The sequence below is a fragment of the Pantherophis guttatus genome, chromosome 9, assembly GCF_059756535.1.
Source record: "Pantherophis guttatus breed Tessera chromosome 9, ASM5975653v1, whole genome shotgun sequence".
Classification (NCBI taxonomy): domain Eukaryota; kingdom Metazoa; phylum Chordata; class Lepidosauria; order Squamata; family Colubridae; genus Pantherophis; species Pantherophis guttatus.
The window spans coordinates 4,857,530-4,878,234 of NC_142071.1; the positions used below are offsets into that span (position 1 = coordinate 4,857,530).

At 41.0% G+C, this 20,705-nt stretch overlaps 1 protein-coding gene across 5 annotated transcripts in view; it reads left to right on the plus strand.

The window, feature by feature from the left end:
- The window catches only part of PEBP4 (phosphatidylethanolamine binding protein 4), a 269,026-nt gene extending 251,813 nt beyond the window's left edge, over window positions 1–17,213 (plus strand). For all 5 annotated transcript variants that reach the window (XM_034422078.3, XM_034422079.2, XM_034422080.2 and 2 more), the window contains exon 7: window positions 16,294–17,213. In XM_034422078.3, coding sequence (XP_034277969.2) covers window positions 16,294–16,385 — 92 coding nt within the window. In that variant the 3' untranslated portion in view covers window positions 16,386–17,213. The remainder of the gene's footprint in view (window positions 1–16,293) is intronic.
- Window positions 17,214–20,705: the final 3,492 nt, after the last annotated feature.

Sequence of the window (20,705 nt, forward strand, 5' to 3'; positions counted from 1 at the left end):
AAGTGGAATGTAGCCTACGTACAGTTGTACAGGGCAAGCAGAGTCAATGGCAGAAACTGGATTTGTTTAACAGCCGTATGTTTCAGTCAACAATTGCAATGATTTGCTTAACAACTGTGGTTGTAAGTTTGAGGAATACCCATACCTCAAAGTTATATACTGTCCTCTTTATTTATTCAGTTTACATACAGAGTATGGCAAATGTGGGACTAGGAAAAACCCAAATGTGGAATTAAAATTGCTAGTGGAAATGCCAGCAGCCTCAGTTGTGCTAATAATACTACTTCAGTGGCAGGAAATGGGGCAGTATTCTCTTGTTGGAGATGCAAGAAGAGATTGTAAAAATTATTCTGCTATTCAATTTTTTAAAAAAAAAACACACAAAACAAAAACCTAAGATTATATCAACAAGCAATGTGGGCATTTGAGAAGAAACTGACAGAAAACAAGATGGTTAAACACTTTCACAGAAGCGTGGCAAGAAATCAAGAAGCAGCTACTCGGTGCTGACAAAATGACGTCCATCAAGTCACAAAGGATCAGAAGTGGCTGAATTTAAAAAAAAATAACAAATCTAATGTTCCAACACAATCTAATGATCCCATTTAGAAGAAATGCTGTACTTTAGGTGATTCCAGTGGACTATCTTAAATATCTCTTCGTAGTATCTCTTGACTGTGATTTTTTTAATATTTTCTTTTCTTTTAAGTCTTTCCACTTGCTGGTCTATTTTCTTACACGAATTGCAAAAGTGCAGCGTTTGCATGGGTATTATATTGTTGTTGTTGTTAGTTGCGAAGTCGTGTCCAACCCATCGCGACCCCATAGACAACGTTCCTCCAGGCCTTCTTGTCCTCTACCATCCTCCAGAGTCCATTTAAGCTCACGCCGACTGCTTCAGTGACTCCATCCAGCCACCTCATTCTCTGCCATCCTCTTCTTCTTTTGCCCTCCATCGTTCCCAGCATTAGGCTCTTCTCCAGGGAGTCCTTCCTTCTCATTAGGTGGACAAAGGATTTGAGTTTCCTCTTCAGGATCTGGCCTTCTGAAGAGCAGTCAGGGTTGATCTCCTCTAGGACTGACCGGTTGGATCGCCTTGCCGTCCAAGGGACTCGCAGGAGTCTTCTCCAGCACCAGAGTTCAAAGGCCTCCATTCTTTGGTGCTCAGCCTTTCATATTGCCTTATATACAAAGTTTTATTTATGTGAAGAGATTGGACAACCATTTGTCTGTAGTGGTATAGGCTTCCTGACTGAGCAGGGGGTTGGACTAGAAGACCTCCAAAGTCCCTTCCAACTCTGTTATTCTGAATTACCTATTTTTTTTTAAAAAAAACTCCATAGCGAAAAGCAACATTTGAAGAAGTGGTGCCATTTATTTAGTGGCTAGATTTATATCCTGCCTTTCCTTTGAAAACACAAGGTTATCTGCCTAGTATTCTCTCATCAGTTTTTCCCAACAACCATCTTTCGATTAAGTAAATTGGCTTGAGAGAGAAATGGGTCCCAGAATTATCAAGATAGTTTCCATGGCTGAGGATGGACTTAAATCTGGATCTCCCTGGTTTTTAATCAAACCGTCTGGTCTGGCTTTTTTACATAGGAAGGCACTCAAGAAGAATCAGGTGTGACATGACAGCTGTCTTCCAATACTTGAGGGGCTCTCACAGAGAAGAGAGGGTTGGCCCATTTTCCTGAGCATGGGACAAGAAGTAACGAGTGCAGGGGTGAAATCCAGCAGGTTCTGACAGGTTCTGGAGAACCGGTAGTGGAAATTTTGAGCCGCTCGGAGAGCCGGTAGCAGAAATTTTGAGTAGTTAGGAGAAGCAGCAAATGCCACCTCTGGCTGGCCCCAGAGTGGGGTGGGAATGGAGATTTTGCAATATCCTTCCCCCAGGAGAGGGGTGAGAATGGAGATTTTGCAATCTCCTTCCCCCAGGAGTGGGGTGGGAATGGAGATTTTGCAATATATTTTCCTTGGAGTGGGGTGGAAATGGAGATTTTGCAATATCCTTCCCCTGCCACGCCAACCAAGCCACCCCCACCAAGCCATGCCCACAGAACCGGTAGTAAAAATATTTGGATTTCACCACTGAACGGGTGGCAAATCATTAAAGAGAGATCCAAGTTCTAGAGGTGGTATTCAGCTGGTTCAGACCGGTTCGCCCGAACTGGTAGCAACCCGCTGCCCCAGCTCTATGCCGTCTTATTTAGGCACATTTTCAAGCCGCACACATATGTGGAAAATAATTCGCATTTGCGAACTGGTAGGGAAAGTAAGTGAATTCCACCTCTGGATCCAATCTAGAACTAAGGAGAAATGTCCTGACCGAGACCCCAACGAATCAACCCATCTCTAGAGTTTTTCAAGAAACAGTCTCCCCCAAAAGTGATGATCTTCCCTGATTGTACAACTAGGTACAATCAGGGAAGACTACAGCTGCGATATAAGGATATCTGCAAGAGGGACCTAAAGGGAATGGACATTAACAACTGGGAAACCTTGACCTCCAATCGTTCAGCTTGGAGGCTAAAGACGCAGCATGGCCTTCTCCAATTCGAAGAGACACTTGTTCGGCAGGCTGAGGCAAAATGCAGTCCCGGAACCAGCGAAATCTGGGGGGTGGGCAGGAGACAGGATATATCTGCCCTCAGTGTGGAAGGGATTGCCACTCTCCAATTGGCCTTTTTAGTCACACTAGATGCTGTTTTAGGACCTCTTTCCAGAGCACGATACCATAGTCTCTTGAGACTGAAGGATGCCAATGAATGAATGAATGTACAACTAGGTAGCCATAATTGTGCATTTTTTTTCCAATATAAATTATATTGTGATGAACATTTTAGGGCATTTATTCATAAATAAGGGGCGTGGTGGCTCAGCGACTAAGACGCTGAGCTTGTCGATCGAAAGGTCAGCAGTTCAGCGGTTCGAATCCCCAGTGCCGCATAACGGGGTGAACTCCCATTACTTGTCCCAGCTTCTGCCAACCTAGCAGTTCGAAAGCACGTAAAAAATGCAAGTAGAAAAATAGGGACCACCTTTGGTGGGAAGGTCACAGCGTTCCATGCGCCTTTGGCATTTAGTCATGCCGGCCACATGACCGCAGAGACGTCTTCGGACAGCGCTGGCTCTTCAGTTTAGAAACGGAGATGAGCACCACCCGCTAGAGTCGGGAACGACTAGCACATATGTAGGTAGAGGAAGGAACCTTTACCTTTATCTAAAATTCATAAATGTTTGCATTTCTATGCTTTTCATTCCATTCCTTCTAGTGAATATAAAATTAAAGCTAAGTTCTTTTTATGTTTTTAGTATTCACTAGAGCCTAGGAATCCCATTTTATACAAAATAAACCAGAGCTCTCTCAATGGTAGCCTCAGAGTACCTTCCTTAAATTCAAGTAACCAGAAGAGGGCACTAAACTCTGGACTTGTGTTAGAGTTTAATTTTAAATACTTGGTTAAATCAGTTGCAAATGGAAAGAGGAAAGTGACAGTTACGGAAATTTAAAGGCCAAAAAAAAAATAGTTGAAGTATTACAGCAATTATCTTTCATAAACCTCTTTAATAAGAAGTCATGTGAGTTTTATTTTCTGGAACAGGAGCAGCTGTGTGCATTCGTATACCTACTTTTTGATAATGGGAGTTGGCACCCTCAGCAGCTGAGAGTAAATCAAATAAATGAATATTAGCCGATGTGACATCAGCTGAGAAGAAAAAGGGTTTTAAAAATCCAGTTATTTAGCCCTCAGTGACAAACGTCATATATACTGTATTATAGCGAGTTTATTTAGTGGAGTATAGTATCCTAATTCTGTGTAGAATTAGATGGAAAGATTTCTTCCTCGGCTTAAAAATAATTAAGGAATATGTGATAAACAAGTACTAGAGAAGTAAATACGTATCGCAACTTTCTTGTTTTTTCTTATGCCCAGAATGCTTTCTATCAACCTGGAATAAGTTGTTGTATTATATACCTACTATTCTCTTTCCCCCACACAATGACTGTTGCCTGCATTGGGAGGCTTCAGTATTTATTAAGTTACGTTATTTTGTTTTATGTCAATATGATAAAAACACTATCAGTATGAGAATCCGATTGACTATTACAATCATTTTGGGGCTGATGGGCATATTTAGAACTTTGAGAAAAAAACATGTGTATTCTCCCCAAATGACTGTCAAATTTCTATGATCACATTCCTCTTCTTCTCCAGTAGGAAATTGGCTGAAGCAAAGAAAAATAGCTTATCCGGGAATCTAATTACATTGCAGCGTCAAAGTTTGATTTCCAAACCACTGTTTAAAATTTGCCGTTCTCTCTTCCAACATCCACGTCACAGATTAATTGATGAGGTGTAGGGACAAGTAATTTGGCCAAGAATTTGACTACAAGAATGGGATGAAATAATCAAATCACGTATTGGCCAATACCAATAAGGGACGCATTTTACCAAAGCGAATTTTTGATTTTCGTACAAATATGCATTGACAAAATATCCACTCACCAAAGCCAACAGCTTACACACACACATATACAGCTGCACAAAATAAATATATAATTAATAAAGAGAAGTAACAGATAATTGCAGGCAGGCCGAGCTCCTCACCACCCCCATTAGTCCTCAAGTTGTAGGCAAGATACTACTCACAGATTACTTTTTAATTTTCTGCAGATGGCTGGGTGCACTTCAAATGACATGGTAAACTGCAGCTGCTTAATGGCTGGTGTTTGAAGCTGGAATCTTACTTTGCATTAAGCTACATTCCCAATTCAAGGAGTATATACACACATAAAGCCATGCACTGAAAGGGGGGGAAAGTCTGGTGGGTACTAAAATTCATTAGCATCATATTAAAAACTCCCTAATTAACACTAAAATATACAAAGTTCTTCGGTGTTTAAGATTCCAGCGTTTAAGATTCCCCAGGAGAATCTTTTTTGGGGGGGATCTAAAATGTTATAATCGAAAGGAAATTATATTCTCAGGGTCAGGCATAGTCACTTTCTTATTATTAGCATCTTATTATTATCCTAAATGTGAAATGCTGTATAAATGTACTATCAAGCAGACTTTCTTGCTGTAGAAGCACAGTGTTTTAAGCAGATGTTAGGATTGGCTAGTAAAGTTCAATTAAATTGCAGTTCACCACAAACTGTAACTATAAAGCTTATTTCAGTTTAATGAAGAGAAGGACTAGGGGAGACATGATAGCAGCCTTCCAATATCTCAGGGGCTGCCACAAAGAAGAGGGAGTCAAGCTATTCTCCAAAGCACCTGAGGGCAGGACAAGAAGCAATGGGTGGAAACTCATCAAGGAGAGAAGCAACGTAGAACTAAGGAGAAATTTCCTGACAGTGAGAACAATGAATCAGTGGAATGACTTGCCTCCAGAAGTTGTGAATGCTCCAACACTGGAAGTTTTTAAGAAGATGTTGGATAACCATTTGTCTGAAGTGGTGTAGGGTTTCCTGCCTAAGCAGGGGGTTGGACTAGAAGACCTCCAAGGTCCCTTCCAACTCTGTTGTTCTATTCTATTCTATTCTATTCTATTCTATTCTATTCTATTCTATTCTATTCTACATTCTCTCCACCCCTCCCCTCTCCTCCCCTCCCCTCCTTTCTTTCCCCTTCTCTCCCTCTCCTCTCCTCTCTTCCCCCTTCTCTCCTTCTCTTCTCTCCTTTTCTCTTTTAGGATGCCTGCAGTAGTTCTCCTATATAACCTGATATTCCTGCCAGCCCGATAAGGTGTGGAGAATTTAAATGTTCCTGGGCATTGAGAAAAAAATGCAATGATTGTCCGAGCATCCCTCCAAAATTAGCTTTTGCTTAAACTTACCAGCTGGCTTCTCAGTAGGGGTTACCAGTTGGCCGGTCTCGTCTTTTGAGTTACATGAATGGGTACTGCAGGAGTGTGTTTAGCAACATAATCAAAAGTCCCTAAAACTCTGTGGCTATTGTGAGCAGCGAAAAGGATTCCCGCCTACTGCCACTGGGACATCATTAATCTTGGCGGAAAACTCTTAGGACCCCTTTCACCGAGAAAAGCCCTGGTTAACAAGGCAGATAAATTATAAGATACAAACTGTGCTGATATCAGGACAAAAAGAAGACTCTAATTTATATATATATAGTCGTCCTGCCGTATCTTAAATTAGAATATCGTGGCCTGCAAAGCCATTCATTCCACAATATTGGAGCCACCTTCATGCTCAATGAAGTGGACTTGAATTTAGGCAACTGGTAGCATTTCACCCCTGGGTACTAGCAGACCTCATAGTAGTAGACAAGGACCAGAAGACACTGGTGGTAAGTGCCAAGTGAGAGCAACATCAGGAAGAAGGAATATGGAGAAATGCCAGGGCCTGAAGGCGGAAATTAAGAGGATGAGGAAAGTGGAGTCCCAGTAGGAGCATTTGGGGATGGGACCCCATTCCTGGGTATGTGGGAGAGTGGCTCCAACATACCCCAGGAATGACTTCAGAGTTCAAAAGAGGGCAGTGTTAGGAATAGCTAAGATATTGCAAAGAATTCTCAAACACACATTGAGAAACACACATATCACCAATAGAAATTGGATGGATGGATGGATGGATGGATGGATGGGTGGATGGGTGGGTGGGTGGATGGATGGATACCCTATTTCCCCCAAAATAAGACATCTCCTGATAATAAGCCCAATTGGGCTTTTGAGTACATGGCCAAGTGCTTATTTCAGGGTTCAAAAAAATATAAAACAGGGTCTTATTTTCGGGGAAACATGATAGATAGATAGATAGATAGATAGATAGATAGATAGATAGATAGATAGATAGATAGACAGACAGACAGACAGACAGACAGACAGACAGACAGACAGACAGACAGATACACAGACAGATACACAGACAAACATGATGGATGGATGGACAGACGGACGGACAGACAGACAGAGATTACAGAGATGATAGATAGACAGACATAGATGATGGATAGACAGACAGACAGACAGATGATGAATGAACGGATGGACGGACAGACATAATGATAGATAGGTAGGTAGATAGATAGATAGATACACAGATACACAGACAGACATGATAGATGGACGGATGGACAGACAGATTACAGAGATGATAGATAGACAGGCAGACAGATAGATTACAGACATGATAGATAGACAGACATAGATGATGGATAGACAGACAGACAGATGATGGATGGACGGATGGACGGACAGACATAATGATAGATAGATAGATAGATAGATAGATAGATAGATAGATAGATAGATAGATAGATAGATCAGACAGTGAGGGGCACTTACTTATAGTTTGGGCAAAGTAGTATAGCCCCCAGTATGTTCCATCTGGTCAGGAAAAGGGCAGCAATGGCAATAGCAGAGGTTAGTTATATATTGTCAGCTTCCAAGAATAAGCAAAAGCTTCAATAAGAGCAAGATACTATGATATAATTTTGCAGGAAATGAGCTGCAGACATGGACTAAGTCAAGTGTGAAGTCCCTCATTGTTCCAATGCAGTATGGATTTCAGCATTTCTCACCCATTGTGGTTGACTTTCTTCCACCCCCCTTTTTCCCTTCCCCTTGTTGGTAGTTAGTGCTGGTGAGTCATCGACACACAAGATTAGTGAGTGTGCTGCCCAGTTTGTCTTTAAGCCATAAAGACGGCAATAAACCATTTTCAATCTCTAATTTACGGTGGGAGTAGGGGGGGAAATGGTAAGAGTTTATTGGATATTTCATACAACAGGGTGGGTTTCATAGTTTACTCCAATTTTGTTTTCGTTCATTAAAGTAATGAAATGACATCTGAAGTTGCCAGTTGGGGAACATCTGTTTCCACAAGTCATCATTTTCAACTCAAAAGTGTCTTCCTCTTTGTCCTTATTCAACTTCTTATTCTCTTCTTCGGAATTGTGGCTGTCCCCTTTTCAAATAATACATCGCTAATCCTGAGGACAGAAATACTGCTTCCTTATCAGAAATATCCTTCAGTAGGTTACGAGCAGCGTATTAAAGACAAGCAATTGCAAAAGTGGATTGGACCAGGACAATTTAAAGGGGTGGTGGTGGGGGAAAATCGTGGGTTTTCAGAGAAGAATTAGGTGCCTTAAACCCGTACAGAGATATCTCAAACCCTCACAAGATTCAATGGATGCATTTTGCCCATTGATCTTCCTAGAGTTTTAAGAACAACTAAAAAAAAAAAAAAAGGATTTGGTTAGCACACCGGAAGACACAGCAAGGCTAAGACATAAGATATAATTCTGCAGGAAATGAACCCCATCTCTGTGCAAACATCTAAAAGGCCACACTGATAGTGAGCATATGAAACTGAATGTCAGCTAAGTTTCAAATCCCTAAAAGCAACTTCATCGTTCTTTAATATGGGACTGTGCATGAGGTTCATTTGTGATTAAGTTTTCCAAGGAAATGTGGTGTAGGGTTTGGACTAGAAGACCTCCAAAGTCCCTTCCAACTTTGTTATTCTATTTCTATTTCTAAATATCCAGACAAACCAGACATCTCTTGGCTTAATCTCATTGAGTGATGTTGATAAAAATTGAATTTGCTACACGTTGCCTCTCTCTTAGTGTCTGGCTTTGCCCGTGTCCTTTAACTTGGTTATTGAATTTGTTTTGGATTTACAAGCTACCGTCAATCCTAAAGTTAGCAAGTGGATTGAGTTGGTGCTCAAACAAACGAACTCCTAAGCAAGATTAAAACGAACCGTGCTAGCATATTGTACAAACACACTACAAGCTGTTTAACTAACCTGATTAAGCACCTTGTGCAAACAGACTCTCTGCCTAGGCTGTTCCTAGAACTTTGCAAATCAGTTACAAAATAAATTATTGTTCTACGTCGGATTTGCTTCCTCCAAAAGAAATGGCAGGTCCCCTGGAAAAACATGAATGGCCTGGCATTGCGCAACTTGTACTCGCCCAATCAAAACAGCCTCTTCAAGTTCCATGACTGCACTTCCCTATGGTTTATTCAGATGTCACTGTATGTGTACCGAGGTCAGGCAACACGGCCTGTTCTAGAGCAGGGGCTTCACTCTACTGTACAGTAGGGAAACTTCAGCTTCTTCGCTGTTCAGCTTCTTCGCTATTAAACTTCAGCTTCTTCGCTCTTGAAGATTATTGACTCCCAAGCCTGTAACCATGAAGGCGTCAGCATTGCAAGTAATGCACCCATAGAAAACAAACTCCGAGGCACTCGAGTTCCTCAGAGAACAGTTTCATGGATACATCATATTGGCACCAACTGGTGAAAGCCGACTCTGAGGTTTCCCGCGGCTTTCACCCAATTAAAAGTAAACGTTTTCCATTTGCCCCCCAAGTCACTGGTCAGGCTGTCCAATCCAGGTGCTGGCCAGTTGCTGCTCCTCTGACCAGCCACCTGTGAGAATGTCCTTGGTTCTCACAAGAAAACTTTATTGTTTTGGCTACAAAACCCCATCTAACTATTTCCCCCTTCCCGCTGCTGTGTGGCAGCCTGAAGCCTCCAAGATGGCTTCGGCCAGGCTCACTTCAGGTTTGTCTGTACAGTAGTGAAACTTCAGCTTCTTCGCTATTAAACTTCAGCTTCTTCACTCTTGAAGATTATTGACTCCCAAGCCTGTAAGCATGAAGGCGTCAGCATTGCAAGTAATGCACCCATAGAAAACAAACTCCGAGGCACTTGAGTTCCTCAGAGAACAGTTTCATGGATACATCATATTGGCACAAACTGGTGAAAGCCGACTTTGAGGTTTCCCGTGGCTTTCACCCAATTAAAAGTAAACGTTTTCCATTTGCCCCCCAAGTCACTGGTCAGGCTGTCCAATCCAGGTGCTGGCCAGTTGCTCCTCCTCTGGTCAGCCACCCGTGAGAATGTCCTTGGTTCTCACAAGAAAACTTTATTGTTTTGGCTACAAAACCCCATCTAACTATTTCCCCCTTCCCACTGCTGTGTGGCAGCCTGAAGCCTCCAAGATGGCTTCGGCCAGGCTCACTTCAGGTTTGTCTGTACAGTAGTGAAACGTCAGCTTCTTCGCTGTTTAAACTTCTTCAGCTTCTTCGCTCTTGAAGGCTATTGACTTCCCAAGCCTGTAAGCGTGCAGCAGCTTGCTCGTCAGCTGGTTTTTCCTTTAAGACAACTACATCACCCCTTGTTCTCTAATGGATCTATTGCCTTGGAGGCAGTCGATGAAGCAACTGCAGTTTGCAAATAATCCTTTTGCAAGAGCTGCTGGGTCACTTTGTGATGTATATTAAACACTCAGATTTGAATCTAGATAAAAACAGGTAGCCTTCCCAGCTAAATGACAATTGCAGCATTACACAGGCAACATAGGCGAGTCCAGGTGGGGCCCTAACAATCCAACAGTTCCTACCAAACTGATCCTCCATTTCCATTCTTAATCCTATGTCATGATTGCATCAAATCCCTTTCCTTCCCAGAAGACTTAACCTTGCTTTGATGGCAGTTTCTGTCCCATTGTCCCCCAGGTCTGAGAAAAGCAGGCTGGCTTAGGACGCCTGGGAAAAGCTCCCTTGGATCTGTATCAAAACATGCCTCCTTCCCTTCCTCTCCCTTCCCTCCCCACTCCAAAAAATAAAAGAAAGACATAACTAATATTTCAATGTTAATCTCTTCACCATAATGGCAAAATCTCCATTGCTTTTCAGAATCTCAATACTGATGTGCGGGCAATTCAACATGTCCTTAATCAGGCCAGCAGGCCAAGGGATGAGAATCTCTGTGGAGCCCCCTGTGGCTGTTTTTAATGTGGGCTGTCGCATTTGTTTTTAACTATTTTAATTGTAGATTTCAATACCATACTATAATTTATTCATTTATTTTATTCAATTTGTATACCGCCCTTCTCCTAGTGGACTCAGGGCGGTGCGCAGCCAGAACTAAAACACATACCAATACAAAATTTAAATTTTTTTAAAAGAATTACATGACTTTGGCCCAAAATTTAAAACATTCAAACTAAAACCCATTGACAATTTAAAAAGCTAAAAAAGGGTTAGTGTCTATTGGAGTGGGCAGTCATAATAAATTGAAATAAATAAATAAAGCACACTACTAAAAGTTGGAAAAATAGGGCAGATCAAGGACCCCCTCCACTAAGAGCATCGCTTCAAACCCAAAACAGTGGCTTGTTGCAGTTTCCAAAGCCTCATTCATTGTCTTGACACAACATTTCTCCATCCATTAGTACAGAGATGTATCTGAACTGCTCACAGCTGAAGCTTCTTGGGTCAAACACTGTTTTTGATCAGCAAGGAATCTACAAAGAAGAGGGAGTCAAGTTATCCTCCAAAGCACCTGAGGGTAGGACAAGAAGTAATGGGTTGAAACTAATCAAGGAGAGAAGCAACCTGGAACTAAGGAGTAATTTCCTGACAGTGAGAACAATTAATCAGTGGAACAACTTGCCTCCAGAAGTTGCGAATGCTCCAACACTGGAAGTTTTTAAGAAGATGTTGTACAGCCATTTGTCTGAAGTGGTGTAGGATTTCCTGCCTAGGCAGGGGGTTGGACTAGAAGACCTCCAAGATCCCTTCCAACTCTGTTATTCTATTTCTATTTCTATTTTGCTCCACAATGGATAGAGTACTTTCATCAGAGAAGTCCCTTGTAACCAGTAAATATCAGAATTATATTATATCTCCAGTAGAAATCACGAACATAAAATATCGTTCGCATACTTCAAATTATGCTTCTTAAGGATGCATATTCTTATGCATATTCTTAGGTACGCGATGGTTCAGTGAGCTTGTCGATCGAAAGGTCGGCAGTTCAGCGGTTCGAATCCCCAGTGCCGCGTAATGGGGTGAGCTCCCGTTACTTGTCTCAGCTTCTGCCAACCTAGCAGTTCGAAAGCAAGTAAAAAATGCAAGTAGAAAAAATAGGGACCACCTTTGGTGGGAAGGTAACAGCGTTCCGTACGCCTTTGGCATTTAGTCATGCCAGCCACATGACCACGGAGACGTCTTTGGACAGCGCTGGCTCTTCGGCTTTGAAACGGAGATGAGCACCGCCCCCTAGAGTCAGGAACGACTAGCACATATGTGCGAGGGGGAACCTCTACCTTTACCTTTAAGGACGCAAACATTTGCTTTCACATTCAACTTCAGGTCACGTGGCTTCTGTATGAGAAACAGGAGCTGTTATCGCTTTGGCACTTGGTTCAAGTAGTAAGACATTTTATCCCAGTCCTGGATTAGACAGATTAGTGAAAGATAAATCTGTAAACGGTCACAGGTTCTAATGGCCGTACATTATCTCCCATGTTAAGAAGCTGTAAGCAGGGCATGCTGGAAAACAATTGCAAAAAGAGGGCATTGCTTTTATCCAGAAATTATGTGAAATAGAATTCCGTGTTACAGTCTTACTGGTCAGGTTGCAGAATTCCCAAGAAGAATGAGAAGACAGCAGGTTTGGGAAAACTGTTATCCTAAGTGTACTTCTGGCTTTGCTTCCATGTTCATGAACAGCCAAAGAACAGCAGTATATATAGTCAAAATGAAAACATAACTTCAGTAAAAGAAAAAAAAACTATAATATATCTGTGTCTTGTTATGAATGGCTAGCATGTCAAACTCAAATTATACTTCTCTGTAGAAGTTGGAAGAGTAGCTCTTGTGTCTGCAGTATTAGACCTGGACTGGAAGGAAGATGCTACTTGTTAGTGCTTCTGTTCCATTTACTTTTGACTTAGAAACACATGTGGACACACGCATATATATTCATGCTTGCCACCAAGGTATAAATTCTTCACAGCGTGTAGCAGCAAATATTTTCTGTACAGGTTACAAGTCATGAGACTCATTCAATTCTTGTTTCTTAGGGCTGTAAATTCAGTTTTCGTCTACACAGCATTCAAAGTTTGCAGCAAGTCTTACTTTTAAAAAAAATCATGTTTGTCCTTTTTTTCTCATAGCCAGTAAAAAAAAAAAAAAACAGCAGAAATCTAGCAGAAAAATATTGCTGTGGTAGACACACATGGATGTGTGGGCTCAACTGAGTTTCAGAACTCTAACAAAATGTACTGTATGTAAGGATGTAAGTTTAGATTCCTGTTGTGACCTAGGCTTACTGAGTCATTACAATACACAATTAGTCCCCAAAAAACCTATTTTATTGTAACAGCTGAGAATTACATTCATTCCCAGCTGAGTCCCAATTAGTTGCAAAAAAAAGTCCTTCGGAAGAAGTCCTTCAGGATAATCACCAACTTCTTTGACACCCTGCCAAAGGCCTTACTTGGCAAAGCCCCATGGAGTTCAGAAACAAATAAGAGATGCCGACTGGAAACAGAGTTAGCAACGTTGCTTTCCTGCAAAAGGTCCAAGTGCCTTTGTTTCTCTTTTAAGCTTTATGGGAGGGGCCAATCATCTCCTGGCCTTATTCCCAAGTCATCCCTTTTGCTTTAGCTGCTCTTGCCATCTGGCAGCTCTGTGCATGCATGCACTAGGAACAGGCTCCTCCTGTTCCTCTGCCTCTCTGCTGTCTGACTCTGGGGGCTCCGGAGTCTGTGCATCACTCCCAGGTGATCTGACGCAGAGCCCTCGTCCAAGCCTTCCCCAGACTCCAGGACTGGCCCATGTTCTTCCTCAGCCTCCTCACTGCCGACTCCGCTGCCAGCTCTGCAGGCTGCTGGTGGACCACAACAATTCCAACATAGAGAAGAGCTATTAAAAGGAGAAGCTAATGTTCAACTAATAGGCTTTGGAACAATATGAAACAGTGAGCATCAAGAATTTAATCACATGAAATTGATGGTTGTAGAAAGAAGTTTCTTATTCTTTCCACCAACACAGTGCTATGAATCTGCAGCTATGAATCTACAGGGATGTCCTGAGCTGCTTGATATGGACTAGGGAAATCTACGAGAAATTTTTCTTCAGAAGTCACATTTTAAGTCATGGGATTTAAAATAGGATAAAATTAAATCTCTTGTAATATTGGATGGATCCTTGGATTTTGATGGCTCTGATTTATTCCATTTTCTTTTTCAGGGAGCTGAGAAGTTCTCATTTGCCATCTTGGTATTAGCAAGCAGGCATCTCCGAGGAACTTATTATCCTTGATTCAAACAATGGCCAGTTGAATCTGTTTTTATTCATGCTTTAAGCAAAACATTATCAAGTTAGTTTATAGATAATTAAATTAGAATAACATGCAGTAGTAGTAGTAGTAGTAGTAGTAGTAGTATTCTAATGGATGTGGCAGTGCCTGGAGACAGCAGAATAGAAAAGAAAGAACTGGAGAAAATAACAAAATACAAAGACCTCCAAATAGAAATAGAAAGACTATGGCAAAAGCAAGCAAGACTGGTACCAATAGTAATAGGCGCCTTAGGTGCAATCCCAAAACAACTGGAGCACCACTTGAACACAATAGGCATTGACAAATTCGCCATCAGTCAATTGCAGAAGGCAGCTTTACCTGGAACACCTTCCATCCTGTGATGATATCTGTAACACCGTCAAACATCCAGATTTGCCTATCCCAGGTCCTTGGTAAGGACTCGATAGTAGACAAAAATGCCGAACCGAGTCTGAACATCTGGCTGACTGTGCGAATAATAATAATAATAATAATAATAATAATAATAATAATAATAATAATAATAATAATACATCACTATCAGTCAATTGCCAAACCCAGTCGAACCATCTGTCTGACTGTGCAGTGAACAATAATTTGTTAAAATTTTTATGCCACCCGATTCCCGATGACTATGAATACTATGTAGATATGGTGTATTGTAAAAAATCCCTAGATATATATGCAGTATACCGGTATCCTTGGAAAATAATCAGACAAGAATGCTGAGAATTCTTTTTCCTGTATCTCATTCATTTGTCATGGGGAAAATATATCTGGTCGTTGGGAGTCAATAGCAACTTAGTGGAACATAATGTCTCATTCATAGAACCCAGGGGTGAAATCCAGCAGGTTCTGACAGGTTCTGGAGAACCAGTAGCGGAAATTTTGAGCAGTTCGGAGAACTCTTAGCGGAAATTTTGAACAGTTTGGAGAACCGGCAGCAGAAATTTTGAGCAGTTCGGAGAACCGGTAGCAGAAATTTTGAGCAGTTCAGAGAACCGGTAGCGAAAATTTTGAGCAGTTCGGAGAACCCTTAACAGAAATTTTGAGCAGTTTGGAGAACTGGTAGTGGAAATTTTGAGCAGTTTGGAGAACCGGTAGCGGAAATTTTGAGCAGTTCAGAGAACCGGTAGCGGAAATTTTGAGCAGTTCGGAGAACCGGTAGTAGAAATTTTGAGCAGTTTGGAGAGCTGGCAAATACCACCTCTGGCTGGCCCCAGAGTGGGGTGGGAAAGGAGATTTTGCAATATCTTTCCCCCAGGAGTGGGGTGGGAATGAGGATTTTGCAGTATCCTTCCCCTGCTATGCCCACCAAGCCACACCAAGCCATGCCCACAGAACCGGTAGTAAAAAAAATTGGATTTCACCGCTGATAGAACCCCACATCATCTCACATCCTAAAAACAGTGTAAGCAGGAACGAAAGGTAAAGGCCAACATTTAAATAATCCAGTGGGAATTAGTTTGCTTTCCTCTTCATAACTCTGTTGGGTCTGATGTAACCAAGGCATAGGCCAAAATGTGAAACATTTTATAGTGTCAGACCAGAAAAACTGGCATGCACAGTCCAAGGATACGTATGTTGAAACATACTACACGCCTATCTAGGTGAAAATGCAATTAATGGCCACAAATCAACGAAGATTTCTTAGTTGTAACAGAGAGCATTCCGGAATATTTTGCCCTATTAAGCATGCACAATTCTTCTGGTTATCCTTGGCAGGAAAGTTAAAGATACTTTACCATCAGAAAATTGTGTTCAATTTTCAAATTATGTACAATTTTGTACAACAAAATTGTATTATTATTTTTTTCCTCCTGTGGATTCAGTATCCTAGAGCATTAGACTTTTCAAAAAGACCCAGTGATTTCAAAACTTCAAAATCGTTCAGCATAGAAGCACAAGATTCTGATTTTAAGAGATAAAAGTTGTGGTTAAAAGACACCAAAATATCATCGCGGTTATATCACCATACAGTTGGTTTGCCTTCCTTTCCAATGTACATTTCTTTTCAACCAAGCTCCATATGCGGAAAAAAACATTTTTACCAGCAAATAAACAGCACATGGGAAAACTTTCACGCAATTTCCCATTGAGTAACTGTATCACGGGCCATATCACTTCTAAGAGCGAGGTTTTTATTTTTTTAAGATCTTTCTCTTTCCTTTCCAGGTTCCTGGAACCTAGACAACTTTGTGGATCGGTTTCATCTTGGAACACCTGTGGCTTCAACCCAGTTTATCACTAAGGATTACCATGACTAGTAATACCGGTAGAAGCACCATGAGTACATCCACCATTGCTCTCAATGATTTAGCTTGATTTCTTCCCTATGGAGCAGAAGCACGCTCCCCATCAAAGTGAATCTTCCTCTTCATTCAACAAGCATGGGCTGGATTTTTGCACGATCAGTAGGCTTTATACGGCTGGCGATGATTTTATTTTAGGATCCATTACTGGCATTACTACGATGACATAGTCGTCCCTAGCATTCCACCACATATATCACAGAAAATGTAACACATTCACTGCAGAACCTGTATGGCCTTAAAAGTTATGTATGTATTTTCATATTAGCCTGGAAACAAAGGGACAATATAGCCACCAACCTATAATCATTCCTTAAACATGGAAACATGGCCGCTTACCAGCTCAGATTTCTGCCAAATGTGTCTTCTGTTAAAATTCTATCCAATTATGATTATATATATAGGGCAGGGGTCGGCAACCTTAAACATTCAAACAGCGATTTGGATCTGTTTCCCACAGAAAAGAAAACACCGGGAGCCACAAAACCCCTTTTGACATCTAAAATGAAGATAAACACTGCATATATCATTTTTTACCTTTATGCTATTTACTATTGGAACGTCCATAGCCTACTCATGACCAATAACTACACATGTCTCAGCCTTTTGTTTTAGATATTTAATGGGCATCAAATTACCTTCTTACACTCTTTTATGGCACTTCCATTCATGATTTCCCTTCCCAGGCTACATATTCGTTGCAAGTACGCATCCATGTTGTTTCACCCTTGAATTAATACCTGCCATTTATTGCAGCATTCAATTAAAAAGAGCATTTCACCATTGCTTTCTCAAGCTTTTTTTTTATTGCACAGTTGGGAAATGGAATCTCACTGAAATTGGGCATAAGCTTCATATTATATTGTAATATTTTTTTTTCCTTTGAGGAACTACTGTCCCTGTATATGATCCGACAGACCCTTCAGGATAGCGCACGACACAAATGGATAAATCAATAACGGACGACTGCAAAGTTGGAAATGTGCAGATTAGAAACAATTTAAAAATAGAACAATAGGATTGTAAGGGACATTGGAGGTCTCCTCAAGCAGGAGACTCTACACACAGTCAAATGGCTGTTCCATCTCTCCATAAGTTGAAGCACCCACAACTTCTGGAGGTAAACCTTTTCAATGATTAATTGTTCTCTCTCAGGAAATTTCTCCTTAATTTTAGGCTTCATTTCTCTTTAACCAGGTTCCACCCATTACTTTTTGTCTTGGCTTCAGGTATTTTGAAGAGTAGGTTCAACCCCCTCTTTTCTGTGATACCCCTTAAATACTGGAAGACAGCTATCATGCCTCCCCTAAGCCTTCTCTTCATTAGACTAGACATACCTAGTTCCCTCAAACGTTTAATATTCTCATTTACTCTGTTGCAGCGCTCGGTTGAAAAAAGTTATTCTACGTAACTTCCAACTTGAAATAATCAAATTACGGTACGGTATTTTGATTATAGAAGCTTCCAAAATTGTCTTTATTTTTCACATGGATATGCTTCCTGGTCAATTACATTGTCACAGTTGAAGACACCCTTTGACAAAATGCTTTGTGCCTGCACTCAACATCACTAGATACTTCACCATCTGTCCTGTTGTCCCACCTCCTGTCACACATATGTGGGTATTTTTTTTATTTTTATTTTTTCATTCTTACTCTCCCAACCTGTTATTGGACAATGAAATTAGCACATTTGCTTTCCTTTCAAAGGAACTGTGCAACTGCAAAGCAGCAGTTTCTTTCTCCAGAATGTTACTAAAAGAGGAAGGACGGCTAAATATGATTTCTGCTTTTTTTTTTTATGTAAATATTTTTATGTAACATTTTTATCAGTGGTGAAATCCAAATATTTTTACTACCGGTTCTGTGGGCGTGGCTTCGTGGGCATGGTGTGGCTTTTGTGGGTGTTGCTTGGTTGGGCGTGGCAGGGGAAGGATACTGCAAAATCCCCATTCCCTCCCCACTCCAGGGGAAGGATACTGCAAAATCTCCATTCCCACCCCATTCCAGGGGAAGGATACTGCAAAATCCCCATTCCCTCCCCACTCCTGGGGGAAGGATATTGCAAAATCTCCATTCCCACCCCACTCTGGGGCCAGCCAGAGGTGGTAGTTGCCGGTTCTCCAAACTACTCAAAATTTCCACTACCGGTTCTCCGAACTACTCAAAATTTCCGCTACCGGTTGTCTAGAACCTGTCAGAACCTGCTGGATTTCACCCCTGATTTTTATGTAAAAAGCAGCTATTGCATTTGTGGACCTACAACATGATTCCTTCTCAAATAACCCATTTCTATTCAGATACATCTTAGAATGTTACTACTTGGGAGAAGTAATTTCCAGTCTGGAATGATCTTGGTTGATTTAATGAGAACAACTAATATCCAAATCATCTTTAAGTTCCAGTGAAATCTGTCTTATCACCAACATTTTAAGGTGCCTTATGAGAAAAAGGAACAAAGTTGTCAACCACTTTCATGTATTCTTGTCCCAGTCTTTTCATAAATCACATGAGTGTCTATCACAGCTCCATTTCCAGTGTGAGGTAACCTTCCTAAGAGCCAATTATATTCTTCTCCGTGAGGCAGAAGAAGAAGAAGAAAAAAAGTTTGAACTGGAGAGGAAGCTTGTGTTAGGGGTGTAACTTACCACAAGCAAAGAGGAAGAAGGTCCAAAATGCACAACACCAACCCTACTTTAACTGTGTGAGTTAAAATTAGAAGCAAGAGGAAGTGACAATTTAGCATGTCATGGGAGTCGGCTAACGTGGGTTCTCTTCTTTTTTTATATATTTATCATTTGCCTAGGGTGTAATTGGTGTTTCAGATTAAGGCCAAGTAAAAATGAAAGGTCACGCTTTGTTGCTATCCCATCATCATTCTTTCCCCTCTGTCTTTAATTCCTTGCGGTGAGCGTGTTTACTTTCAGGAGAAAAGGAGCAGCGAGTCGGATGTTTACCTCTCTAGGAAATTGTCGCCATACTTTTTCCCCCTCCTTTTTTTCCCCCCTTTTAATTGAAATATAAGAGTGGGGGAAATGGTAAGGAAACCACACTGGTGTTTATTTTATAGCTAGGCCTGAACTATCAGTTGAGTTCAAATTGAAAGTCTAGTTGGGTGGCAGAGAGTTTCATGTAGAAATACTAGAATTCTCAAATTTTAGGACCTAAAATTTTAGGTCCTAAAATTTAGGACCAGTTGAGTTCAAATTGAAAGTCTAGTTGGGTCGCAGAGGGTTTCATGTAGAAATACTAGAATTCTCAAATTTTAGGATCTAAAATTTTAGGTCCTAAAATTTAGGATCTGTTTTAGGACTTCTTTCCAGAGCACAATACCATAGTCTCTTGAGACTGAAGGATGCCAATGGACTATAATTCTCAAATTATATTCAGAGTTTTGACTCACATTTTGGCAAGGCGTCTTCACCCAGGAAGACCAGAAGTGGGGACAGGAGAGGGCAGTGTTGTGGTATCTGAAGTCCAGCAGAAGGCATCAAGCAATTAAAGTATTCCTTGAGAAAATGTAGAGAAGAACTCAATGTCCATGCCAAGTTCAGATTTGGCAAGTGTCATTAATCTTCAAAGAACAAATCTTGGGTTTTCATCACAAGCCATGTTTGCAAAAGACAGTATCAGACTCTTTCGTTAATGTATAATTCCGTTTGTGGCTTTTTTGCAATTTTGGGGTTGCAACTTTATGGTTCCTGGCTTGGGAGAAATCTCATTTAATTCAATTAGGCTTGCTCTTAGGTAAACCTCTGATGTGTTTCATTGCCAAGTCTTCATTTTCTTTTTTCCTCAGATTTTTATCTTCATTGGCTGTCTTTGTAAATCCTATGTTAGCTGCCTGGAGTTGCCATTTGCGCATGGAGCAAGCATAAGAATTCCTTCAATATTATCCATAAATAAATTAGGTTTTATGCATTTATTTTACACTGCTTGCCAGCCATTCCAATCTGCAGATATTAAGTAGTGATGTGCAGCAGAGTAAACATAAACAGGCATTGAATGAATAACTACTCCAACACGGTTGCTGCTAAACAATCAACAGGGGTTAAAAGCTCAGATGAGCAGGATTATTCTGATGGCTTTACAAAATAGAGCTTCATGTCAGCACGTTCCCAAGTGAAGCCAGCTCTGACCCTACATAATTTACGTCCCTGTTTCCCCCCTCTCCCCAGGATGTGTCATCAATCACATTCGCCAATGGAGCAATTTTGTAGAGGTCACTCCACTTTGGTTGCTGTGGGTAACCCTGGGATACAGCCTTGAGAGAGAT